The sequence below is a fragment of the Apis laboriosa genome, unplaced genomic scaffold (assembly GCF_014066325.1).
Source record: "Apis laboriosa isolate Shangri-la unplaced genomic scaffold, ASM1406632v1 scaffold122_cov146, whole genome shotgun sequence".
NCBI lineage: Eukaryota > Metazoa > Arthropoda > Insecta > Hymenoptera > Apidae > Apis > Apis laboriosa.
The window spans coordinates 2,729,877-2,743,117 of NW_025221084.1; the positions used below are offsets into that span (position 1 = coordinate 2,729,877).

General features: G+C 31.2%; 1 protein-coding gene across 1 annotated transcript in view; it reads right to left on the reverse strand.

Moving 5' to 3' along the window:
- LOC122720222 (neurexin-1) overlaps nucleotides 1–13,241 on the reverse strand; it is a 420,486-nt gene that overhangs the window by 271,416 nt on the left and 135,829 nt on the right. The window contains exon 3 of the mRNA XM_043946779.1: nucleotides 8,050–8,197. Within this exon, the coding sequence (XP_043802714.1) occupies nucleotides 8,050–8,197 (148 nt within the window). The remainder of the gene's footprint in view (nucleotides 1–8,049; nucleotides 8,198–13,241) is intronic.

Here is a 13,241-nt window from a genome sequence, read left to right on the forward strand (position 1 = left end):
CGTTCGACGAATGTGGAAATGTGTGGGATGTATGTAGGTCGGTAATCAACAGTCTTGAGGAGAGGTTAAGCCACCCCATTGGTAACAAAACAGATGCTAGCACTCCTCGTTCACCTTATACGCCGTTTATCGTCGATATCACGCTTCCACTCCACTTCACGAGACAATCGATCAACATTGAGATTCCATCGGCTGATACCCACGTACAATTGCAAAATGAAAACGGGGGAAAATTCTGAAAATGGAGCTCGAAACTTGATTTTTGAATTTTGGAAGTCGAAAAGGAAATTGAATCGATGCTCTACGATTTTCAATGAGATTCAACAAATCCAACAATCTAACAAAATTTGGCAAGATCGAAACTATTGGAATTAAAGTCTTTAATTGATCGTTATTGATTCTTTGATCTTTTTCTTAATATTTTTATTTTCTTTAAATTTTGTATATCAATGGTAAATTACTTTTCCTGTTTTATATTTGTGTAAGAAAAATATTTGAATTTGAAATATAATTGTAATGTGAAATGATAAAATTAATATTCTTCTTATCGTATTCAAATAAATTTACATTGACATTATAGGATTATAATTAAAGGAAAATTATTATTCTAAATAAAATAATACAAGGTATTCTTTCCAAACATGTAAAGAATTAAAAATGAAAAGAGAGTAGTTAAATGATTAAAAATAGAGAAGATATTAAAAAGGAAAAGTTGAAAATATGTAAAGTTGTGAAAATGTGTAAAAAAGATAACGTGGTAAAAAGAAAAAGAGATGCTTATTTAACTAGATAAACGAGATTTTCATATTCCTCCCTGAGGACATTAATGTCGTAAAAGACATTAGTAAAAGTGGGAATATTGTAACTGTTACTAAGAGGATAGCATTAAGAACATTATACAAATCTTCTTATTTCCAGGATCACATTTTTTTAATTACACAAGAAATAAAATAGCCTTTCAAAATTTATTCAATAAACCTATATTTCTATGCTTTAATGCAAATTGCATCGTTGACTATCACACCTTTTGAATCATCCTACATTTTGATAATCATTCTTTGAAACGATTAAAAACGAACTTCATCCCAATATAATAAAGTGTAATAAATATTTAACAACATTACTTAAAATTCAATGTCACAATGCACCACATTTTACGATCTTTCTGTCCAAGGAAGCATTAAGATCATAAAAATCTATAAAAGTAGTCGTGCTATATTCTAGGTACAATGTGTTATAAAAACTTGTGACAATATTGAAGAATGGATAATCGATAAGCGAAGACAAATGGAGTACGACGACGAGAAATAACGAAAACAGAGCGTTCCCTTATCTATGTTTATTCCTGTATATTCTATCATCTATTTGATAATTCATACGAAACGATATTTTTTGTGCAATAACAATTTCATTCTGATTCAACACTTGTCCAATGAGTTTCATTACTTTCAATCAATTCCTCGAAGCAAAATAATAAACACAAAGTATTTAAAGGTTAAAAGTTGTTAAATAATAATTCCAATTAATAACTCAGTTTCTCAAGGATCAATAACGTGACAGGTTGAAATTAAATAAACATATGGATAAATTCTGGAATCGGGCAGAATTCATCGTGAGAATTTTTTCCAACGTTACCTTTAACGTTGAGGTTTTTACTTAGATACGATTGCCTGTTCCAACAGGATAGGAGGGCGGTCGTTACGCGCGATATAACGTAATTTCCACGATTTAATGACCGTGTTGAAGCTCCACCGTCAGATCTTTCGCGGGAGGGAAAAGAAACGGACGATGAAATAGCGATGGAGAGCCGCTGGTGCGGTGGGAACAGGGGAAGAAAAACGAACTGGAGGATTTATTAGGGTCAGAATAATCAGCCCGCCGGGATCTCTTGCAAATAGCGCAGAGAAAGCGACGATTTCCCAGCTATACAAAAGCTTGAAAGGGATTGGAGAGCGGGAAAAATGCGTCGAAATTTTCGAAATTGAAAAATTTTGTCGCTAATCTAGTTTGAGAAGAGAGTGGCTCAAAAAAAAAAAAAATTGTTCGAACAAGGATATGTAAAAATTGGAACGGGAGAAATACGTGTTAAATTTTGAAGATACTTATCGGAATATTCAAATTTCAATCGAAGCATTTATTGAGCAGGTGTACTGTGACCTATTTTCCATATGTACAAAGTGTTCCAAAAAACTATCTTCGGTTGATTGGAAATTCCTGAAATAGCTTCCTTTAAGAAGAAACTTGTATTGTGTTGTCAATTTTCCTTAGATATTATTTTATCGATATTACGTTATTATTTCTCTTTTATTACAAATGCTTCTGTACAATTTGATTATTTTAAAAAACTTTCTCCTTTCTTTTCCCTTAAACAATGAAAGAATTGCTTTTTAATATAATTTAATTAATACTGTTTAAAAAGTAGAATTTATTTTGTGTAATAATTAGTTGAAAAGATGTTACATTATCCATTCATATTTTGATTTTTCTAATGTAAGCAATTTCAATTCACATAGAGATTATTATTCAACATTAAAATATAATTACATATTTTCCAATAAATAATATAATAAAAACGATACAATTCATTTAAATGAAATTGCCATATTTATTGCGAATCTCTCAATTCCCTGATACACAGTGCATCCTCAATTAGATTACAACGAGCACTGTATATATATATACATACACACACCTATCGAATTAATTATAGAATAACACCAATCGTTCTCGACATGTATCCCTCCCCCTCACCCATTATAAAGCGATCAAACAGGCGTACAACTACACAGTGTACAACTCCTCTCTAATCCCAACGTTGTACATTTTATACGTTTTATCGAATTTTCGATAAACCCGAAGCTGAAAAAACCCCTCCCCCATTTGGTTTTCGAAAAAGCCAAGTGAAAATGAAAAAAAAAAAAAAAAAGAAAATAAAAAAAGGAAGGAAAAATCAATTCGATCAAAGCCAACTCTTCCCATCCCGTCTCCCATCGATACCTCTTATCCGCGTGTAATTTCATTTACGCCTCACCACGCTTCGAGACACTCGCAAGCGAGGCAAGCGTGAATTAAGAATGATTTACACTGGGAGCGTGCATTACATCCCGGTAATCGCGCTATAAATTCGCGGCACGAGCGGCCGCGTATTTTATGCAACAATGAGCTCCGGCGCCGAGATGGGATTAATTTAAAGCATTGATACAGCCGTGAATAACAAGGAAGGCGATAAAAGGAGGCAAGTAGATGGCGTCGATCGGTTGCAACGAGTCAAATCGAACGTTTCAAAAGCGATATTTTTAATGACCGAATTTTATGATAAGGGAAAAAAGGGAATTTCTCTTTGTTTATTTTGAATTTGGATGATGCTTTTGCTTTTGCTTTCTTTTTTTCTATCCCTTCTTTCCTTTTTTTTTAATTGCGTCAATTTAGATGTTGAAAATTGTGATTTTTATTATTTATGGGATTTGTTGTTAGTTTTATTTGTTTAGTTTGGATAATAATACAATTCCTGATCGAAAGATTAAGATTGTTTATATCTTTCGATATTTCTCGTGTTTTTAATAAAATTTAATCAATCTGAATGATATTTATTAATAATTTCTTTTTTAATGTACACATATGATAATTTATGAGAATGTTTTTCTTTAAATTTAATTAATATGATAATTATGCACGTATAAATATTTTAAGTAAATTCTACATACTCTCAATTGGATTTATATTTGAAGAATTGGGAATGTAATAAAAAATAATAAGATATTATTTGTTACGTGAATTATTAATATGTATATGTAGAATACATCAATAATTAATCAAATTTGCAATTAAATTTCATTCAACCCTTTAAATTTTATTAAAAACATCAAAATATTTTCAATATTTGATAATTTACAAATCAATTTATATACGTTAATTTAATCAGACGAAATAAAAAAGCCAATAAAATTCTTATTTTCTAGAAATCACATTGAAATATCAAGGTAAGAGTATGATGATCAAAAATCTTTGGCTCTTAACCTTACTTCAAGGAAGAATTTTCGAGAATTTCCTCTTTTCTTTCCTCGTTTCTTTCCCTCGAATTTCTGAAACGTATTGATTCTTATGACACAAAGGATTCGGCATAAAATTCTACTTCACTTTTATTTCATCTCTCTTTCTACTTTTTATTTTATTGTATACAGATTTGAGGAAAACACGTCTTTGTATCTCGATGAAATATTTTGCCCTTCGAGAAAGAGAATTTTTTACCTTGTTCAAGAGAAATGCTCCTCACTCCATTTTATTAGGCTCAGAAGATATCTCGTTTTATTTAAATCCAGAAAAAAGTTTATTAATCGCTGAGGAAGATACGATTGTGAATAATCGATGAATCAATACGTTCTTTGTGACTCGAGTATTGTTTAGATTAAATGGCCATTTGTAATGTTACTTCGTGCCATCGTAAGTTGAAAGAAATACTTGTTCGAAAGTTAAGAGCACGTTTAAATGCATGAGCTTTCGAACGAGATTTGGAACGAGGTTTTTACTATCAAAATGGTTGAAATACACGCGATCCTAAAGTTTGAAACGAATACGCGATTGTTTAACAATTTCCTGTGAAGATAATGGTATGAAGAAGAAACTGGATGAAGAAGATAGAAAGGTATAATATTGAAGGAAGAAAAGTTTCTTCTTTAAAATTACTTGATACGTGTAATTATGTGTTTTTCACTTCGTTATATGAAAAGGATTTTAATGTGAAAATTGTAATCGTATTAAGAGAATCTGTAAAGACCATCTTCTTCCAAAAGTGATTCCATTCTAAAAATAACTGAAAATATTTAATCGTAATAAATAAAATTATATAATAAATAAATTAATATTAACGAAACAAGATGATATATGCTTATTTTCTAAATTCAAATAGAAATAAAGTATAAAATATCAAATATAATCATACTTAATAATACTCAGAAAATAAAAATTGTTCTGCAATCTTGCCTCTTACTTAATATACAAATATATATTTTTATCGTATGAAATTCAAAATGAAAACATCTAACAGAAGAGTATATTTGAAAATAAAATCTTAATTTAATTCTCCTAAAATAATATAAATAAAACAAATAAGAGAGACATAAAAAAGAAAAATATTTAATTGTAAATATGTATTTAAGAAATTTTTCAAATGAATGACAAGTTTCTGAAAGCCCATTTCATTGAATATCTCAACAGAAATAATTGAATAAACAAATTAATCTATATTCCAAATAAAACTTCCAGTTGTACAAATATTAAAACTATAATCTTTATACATACGAAATAAAATTAAAACACTACATTGTTTAAAACATATTTTAATCGACACGATACATTTTCTCACCCCCTAACAAATCATCCTTCCTCAACCTCAACAATTTCAGTTCAGATCGATTATATCAGAAAAATTCGACAATCCATCCACTTCCTGCAACTAATTTATTCATACGATCCAGATTCCAACCTCGAGCGAGTTAAAATCCACCTCTTCATACCCTCCATACCGTCCATAATACAAACTACACCGCTAATTTCGCAAATCCTCCCTCCAACGTGGGAAAAAATCCGCCCTCCTGGGAGTAAAAATTCGAGGCTTATTCAAATGTATTATAATGAGAGGAGTCGGAGGTTTGAATTCATTGGCGGCCACCCTTTTTCGGGATGGAAACAAACGTCCAACAAAGTGGCGGCCGTTCGATTCATGAACGTCTGACAGCTAAGTGCATCCTGAGCCACGGAGTTTTACTTCGCATAGTAAATCGCAATTAAAGTAAATCCCGCTCGTCCCCTGAGAAACATGAAATTTCGCTCACGACGATTTTAAATTTGCCCGGACGTGATCCCGCATTCCTCGTGGAAGGATTTTTCGTGGGAGGAGGGGCAGGAGGGGAGAAAAAGTGCGTGCTTCCCTCGAGCGATCCAAACGATTCGTTTTCAAGTGTCGAGGTTTCAAGATCGTTCCATTCAAATTTATTTCGATAATTGATGAATGTATGATATATTATTAGGACAATTGATAATTTTATGCAAAAGATGATGATTGACGTGAATTATGATAGGATCCTTTTGTATGAAATTCGAATTACTGATTTTTCCAAAGTAGATTAATATTTTTTTTGAAATATCTAAATCAATATATTTAAAATATATATACAGTTCTGTTTTAAGAAATGCAATTGAAATTCTCTATTATTGGATTTACAAAAAAATTGTATTTCCCTTTGAACTTGAACGTTAAGATATTACTTTCAATTAAATGATATCTGTATATTAAAACTAAAAATTATTATTTAAAAACACTGAATGGAAAAGGATAAAATCGTATTAATTTTAAATTTCTTCTTATTCTTCTATCAATTTGTATATAATAATGTCTTTAAAATCTTTTTAGATTTAAATTAAATTAAGAAAGCATAAACAATCTTCAATTTAAAAAAGAAAATAACAACTGCACGGATCGATTATTTCCAAATCCCCTCGCAAAACACTTTTATATTCTTCAGACATCAAACTCTTTATCTTTCCTTGATACGCTTCCTAAAATTTTACTCTGAATTTTATCGTTGCACGATAGAACGCTTGTGATATTTTATCGCTCCACAATGAACGAAACACCTTATGCTTCACCTAGTTAATAGCGTGCGCGGCAAAAGTCAAAGTTCACTCGGGATATTCGCGTAGAACGAAATCATTGCGGACGTGGTTAAACGATTACAGGTAAAACGAAACCCATTTTGTCAAATGTTTCACGATACTTGATTCATTCTGTGCACGATGTTTACAATTTAAATCTCTATTAATTAAAGTTTGAACAATCATTAAAATGCTAATAAAATAAACAGTGAAATTTGTAATAAAGTGATATTATAAATTTATGATATAGATAGAATTCAGATACTATTCCATTTTCATCAAATAATTATTTTGATTTAGAGATACTTCTCATATACACAATAAGAAATTAAGAAGAAATTGTTAGGAAGGATGATTGTTATTGAAATATGATTGAAACGAGATTTAATTGAGTGGTTAATTGAGATTTAATTAATCACTTTGTATAAACTTATACACGTATAATATCATATTGAAAACGAACATTAATTGATTTCTCTATTATTACATCATATTTTACGTTATTCGTATAATAGAATTTCAATGGTTACTCTATGGTTAATTACAATCAAAATTTACTAATTGAATTTTATCTAATTATCATGTGTATTGAAACATTTAATATAGTGTGATTTTTTTCTTAATTATTCAATATTGATAATATAATGTTTAACTTTATCTATGATATATCATAAATTTCAAAAGCTTAATAGAGAAAAAAAAAATTTAAATTACAAACATATTTATTCATTAAAAAAAAGAAAGATCGCCTTCTATATGAAACTGTTCTATATCTTTTACACAAAATGCCATTAAATAACGTAATTGAATTTGATTAATATAATATAGAACCGTTATAATTAAACTATAGTTATAACAGTGTAACTATAGCTCAAGTTATATGGCGACAAGTCAGGTAAGTAGAATAAACCAGTCACAGTTAAACAAGTAAAATAGTATGGTCATTCTCGGACAACTGCAATCAAACAATTGAGGTCAAACGAGTAGAACGAGTTACGTAATTGTCAGGCTAGTAATGTAGAACTGTTAAAGTCAGCCTACTATTATATATATCGATCTGTACATCGATCGTATATATCCACCGAATGAATCAATTTATCGTTAAACAAAGGGAATAACATGATCTATCGACTATAGATTCAAAAAATAGTGGAATAGAACACATATTGTAACCTCCTAAAATTACTAAATTGACAACCCATCAAATCCAACTAATTCCACTAATAGCAATGAACTTTTCATTCGTGGCTATTATCATTATCTTGGCGCAAAGGCTAGAGCATAGATTAAGGATCGAAACCGAGGGTAAACACGAGGGACAGATCCATCCGTTTCCGGAAACGGCACACAACAACAACGATCGTAAACAACAAAGCTACCGGATGTAAAACAACCTACCTTTCTCACAATAGGCACCCTCATAATCGCCGGACCGACACTCGCAGATGGGTCCACTGTCGGTTGATATGCAGATTCCGCCGTGTTGACAGGGATCACGCGTTTCACAGGCGTCCGTCGTATTGGCTGTCATCATGTTGCGTAAACTCTGCGACAAACAATGGAAAGTAACGTTTACGTATCCGTGGACATCAAAGCGAATCATCTCGATACAGAGGAAACCGATATCAAGAGTCTCTCTTTTCTGAAAATATGTGTGTATACGAAAGAATAGAGGATCATTTTTAAGTAGGATTGTATATTCTTGATTTTCTTCTTCTTTTATTTGAACAATTTGAACAATATTTTAATCCCGAGAAATATATTAAAAGATATATTGCGAGCCAACCAAAGCATATTGTTTTTTTATTTTAAATTATAAATTTGTGATTCTTAAAAAAATGAATAAAATCGAAAATTGTAGTTTTTTTTTTGAAGTATATAAATTTAATGTTTGGTTGAAATAAACTTTCTTTTTGCCAAATAATCTTTATACTGGATAAATTATTTTTTCTACAATATGTGAACATAAAAATAATTTAATTATCCAATTAACTTGTTAATAACATGATATATATAATATAATGTTCTTAAACTTATAACAAATATATTCTGCACAATTCAATTCATTCCACAATCTGAATAGAAACGAGTTAAAATATCAACGAGTAAATTTTTCCAATTAATATTTTCAATTATTAATTTCTCTATTCTTTTTAATTTCCTTAATTATTAGCAATGAATCTGTCCTGTTCTCGATCAAAGCAAAATCCTTCGAATACTTCTCTCGATAAAATGTATATTTTCAGAACGAGCAAAATCTTACAGTCTATAAATTCTAGAAATTTCCTACTTTTATATATATATATATACGTAGAAGTTCGATATTGTATCTTTGTTCAGGAAATCGTCTCTTACACTAAGTCACCGTGTATCAAATTGTCGCAATAATACGAGAACGGTGTCTCGCTTCGATCGGAATCGATACGGTTTCGAGAAAATCCTTTTCCATCTTTCGTCGTCCGAAAATGGCCACGTGCCAGCAACGAAACGATCGACGGAATTCACCGGAACGTAATGGACTAGACCAACGCGGTTGACCCCATAACCTAATACGTGCACCCGTGTTCGCGAAAGTTCGCCTTCCGGTTTTTAAGAACCACTTCAGAAAGAAATCGTGAGTATCTAGCCACTACTCTTGTGATTTATAAATAACATATTCAAAGATGTTTATTAAAGATTAAAGATATATTAAAGATGTTTTACTTAAAGATTCGTGATCACGTTTCAGAGAATATTTGAAATACATAAAAATTAATTGCATTTTCGAATATTTAATGAACAGAATTTACATTAATGTTTTTGCAATATAATTAGACAATTGTTACAAACTTGTTTAAAAATTTATAATATTTGATACGTGAATTCTTATTAATTGGACGAAATATCATTGATAGAAGAATTAGGAATTGGATTCTTCGATCTTCGACAAATGGGATTCACATCAAAACCAGTCAGATCTTTAGATAGTTCTAGAGAGAGCTAGTATACACAAATTAATACCACTCTTTCTTTTCAATTTCTTTTTATAATCAGAAAATTATACGTGTTTTCAACAATTTGAGAATGATACACTTTTATTATCATATTTGCATCATCATGGCTCGTTTTAACCATCGCGCGTTCGCAAGATTATTAAGGGATGAAAGGAGAGAAACGTGTAAACGAAAAGGGAAATTGGTATAAAGTGGAAGATGCGAACATCGTAATACTGACCATAGTGGCATCCGGACTAATTAAAGCGCGTTTCGTTTACACTCATAAGGTGGTTGTATCCACGCCACTTGTACATTTCCGCTTTTTATTCGCTGGAAATTGCACGAACGCAGTAGTAGTTCGCGCTTAAAAAGACTTGAGAAACGAGAAAATACGTCTGCTTGTAAGAAATTTTCTTAATTTTCCAATTGTACCAATTCAAATATATGATAATCGTTCGATGTATGCTTTTTATTAATTTAGATATTAATTTACATACTTGTACATTAATAATGATATATTATTCGTACAATAATATTATATTAGATCGATTCAAAATTTTAATTCGACTCTAAATATCTATTTATTTCTGCGCCATTATTCACTGGTATAACAATGAATGAAATAAAAAGAAATACCAAAATAAAATTATTACAACGTTTAGACAACGATAATCTATAAATTCCATAATAGAAAGTGATAATAAAGAAAATAATTGGAAAATAAGAAAAACTTGAAAAATCAATAATTAAGATCGCAAACACAAGGAGGATAAAATCGGTATATAAATAATTTTAAAATAATTGAAAAGTTCGTTAGACGATAATATCTGGCGAATAATATTATTCCACAGCAGAACAGTGAAAATCGTGAATTGGAGTGAAGATATCGGGGGATGGATGGGTCATTTTACGCTTTCGACCTCTGCAGTACTCGTTGCAGTTGTCGGGGTAAATAAGTTGGCCGCCAGATTTCGTGGTAGTTTATTAATTCAATTATACTTTTCCCAGGGCGCTCTGTTACCGGATCACGTACAGCCACTTGTATCAGCTGACGGTGTAACCGTGTTTTCAAGACTATTGCGGATTCAGGGCGCGGGCCAGAGTCGTGAGACGAGAAACGATACGGGGGCACAAAATCAAATTTCAGTTCCCGGTCTGTAATAGCTGTTGCAGCACTCGTAATCGTCTCCGGTTACAATTGACTTTTCCACGTTTTGAGGATATGGTGTTATTCCTCTTAACGGGACAAATTTCGTTTGGTACGATATGCGATTGTCTCTCTCTATTCTTTCTTCATCTTTCAATTTTTTCCTTTTTCCTTTTTTGTCTTAGATTTTTTAATCTTTCGTTTGTATCCTTTTCAAGGAGTTTTCTTTTAGTTTTCATTGAACTTTTGATCGAATATTTATTAGTTCTTTTTATTTATTTCTTATCTACAATTAATTATTTTTGAAAAATCTTTAACGAAACTTATGATTCACCTCTTACTTTTTTTTTTTTAGAATTATATCTACATTAAATATAATTAAAATATTCAAATATATCATTCACGAAATATGGAAAATCTTTTATATCGGAGGAATTGTTGATTCCAAATCGTTTATTTTATAACGCGTTCTTCAATAAGGATTTTTACGCGATCAAATGCGGCAAATACTTTGCTACTTTCGAGATAAACGTGCTCGATGCACCAGGAGACATACTTATGTAACTATGCGGCACATACTTTGCGAAAGCGATGCACTTTCCGCCCTGTTGGAATTTCTTGATGCGTAATCGAGTAACCGTAATTCCCCGCATAACTTTCGCGTGCTCGTTAATAATTGCGAGAGGTTCACGCGTCTGAAATTTAACTATATATACAGTAATTTGTCAATGACGTGATAATAATAAGGAATGATATGAAATGATAATTCAAACGAATAAATAACTCGATTCAATGTTGGAAGATGTTGGTATATTCAAATATATTCAAATAAAAATTTCTGAATGGATGAGTTACCTTTTTTTAAATACAATCTCTGGATAAAAAATTAGCATTTGCAATTTTCAATTATTTTTTATTATAATATTTATTCAACAATATTCTTTGATTAATTATTTTGATTTACTATTATATATGCATTATTTATATTATTATTCTTTATTTTTAAACTATTTTACCAAGAACTAGTCAACTAATGATGATGAATAATTTAAACACTTAGTCTAGATCGAACAAGTGAAAAGAAAAATAATTAATGCATGTATTATTAATAATTAATAATTAAAATTATTCGCGAAATAATAATAAATTAAATATATAATTAAAACATATTAATTACTCAACTCATCGATTTCCAAAAGAAGAAAAAGATCAAAGAAACAAGTTACTATAAATTCCATATTAATACAATTTACTCTACTTCTAAAGTACAGTTACAACAAATTGAATCTGCGAAACTTGCTCCTTGCGTTTACATTTATTCTTCGCCAATAAAAAAAAAAAACTGTCCCACTTTCACAACCATGTTGTCGTAATCGTAACCATTTTTCATTTCAGCTCGAGAAAAAAGAGAAAAAAAAAAGGAAAGAAAACCATCCTCCCCAGAAGATAAGTATAAACATATTTCACGGGGAGAAATGATTTCATCGTAGCAAAATCGTTGCACAACGTTATTCACTTTTCACATTCGGATGTACGGGCTTTTATTTCACACAGTAATTTCCTTACCGATCCGCGGGGAAACATTAGCCATTGGCGCGGTATCGGGTTCCGGCCTCGTATTCGGGACACGAGGCGAGAGCCAGGAAACGTAAGAAAAGGGGTGGCAGATGCCCCCCTCCCGGTATGCGAACGCTCAGATTCCACTCACGTCACGATAATCAATAGCGACTGTTCCATGGGAATGTATATATTCGCGTGCAAACGGAGAAGTGTGTTTCGCCAACGCGTGTTACGCCTCTCCCTTCCACCGATCCACCCCTCCCGCCCCGCTGACAGATACAAATAACGTCCACGAAGACGCCGCTTCCTGTTTATTCGAAGCCGCATCTGGGAACCGGCGATGAAAATTCGCCCAAACGATACTTTATATATGTGTGTGTGTATGCGTGTGTGTGTGTGTGTGTGTGTATCACCGACAAATCGTGCCCCGTGCTTCCCGCAATTCGCTCGAGGATACGCTCGCCCTTTTAAATTGAAAATCGCGTAAAGAGATAGATTGTGGTTGGTACGTAAGGATACGTAAGATTCGTGGATTCGTTTCAGAAATATTTTATCGAAGTTGCAATTTAACGAAAGCGATTGATACGTTTTTTTTTTTTTTTTTTTTCTTTTTCTGATGATGATGATTGTTCGATAATTTGCAATGATTTGATTTTCTTTTTTTTTTCTTTCTTGATTAATCAAGATCTGAGAGTTATGAAAGTTTGTAAATATCGATTTGATGATGAATATGAAATTAATGAAAAAGAAATGAATTATTTTTTATTGTTATATCAGGGAGATATTGAATGCATTATTAAAATTGTGTGTTATAAATTTTAATAATAGGAAACACGGTGCATTAAATATATTAAGAAAATGATAAACTGAAATTGTTTAATGACTGATAATGTTTCATTTCTAATTGA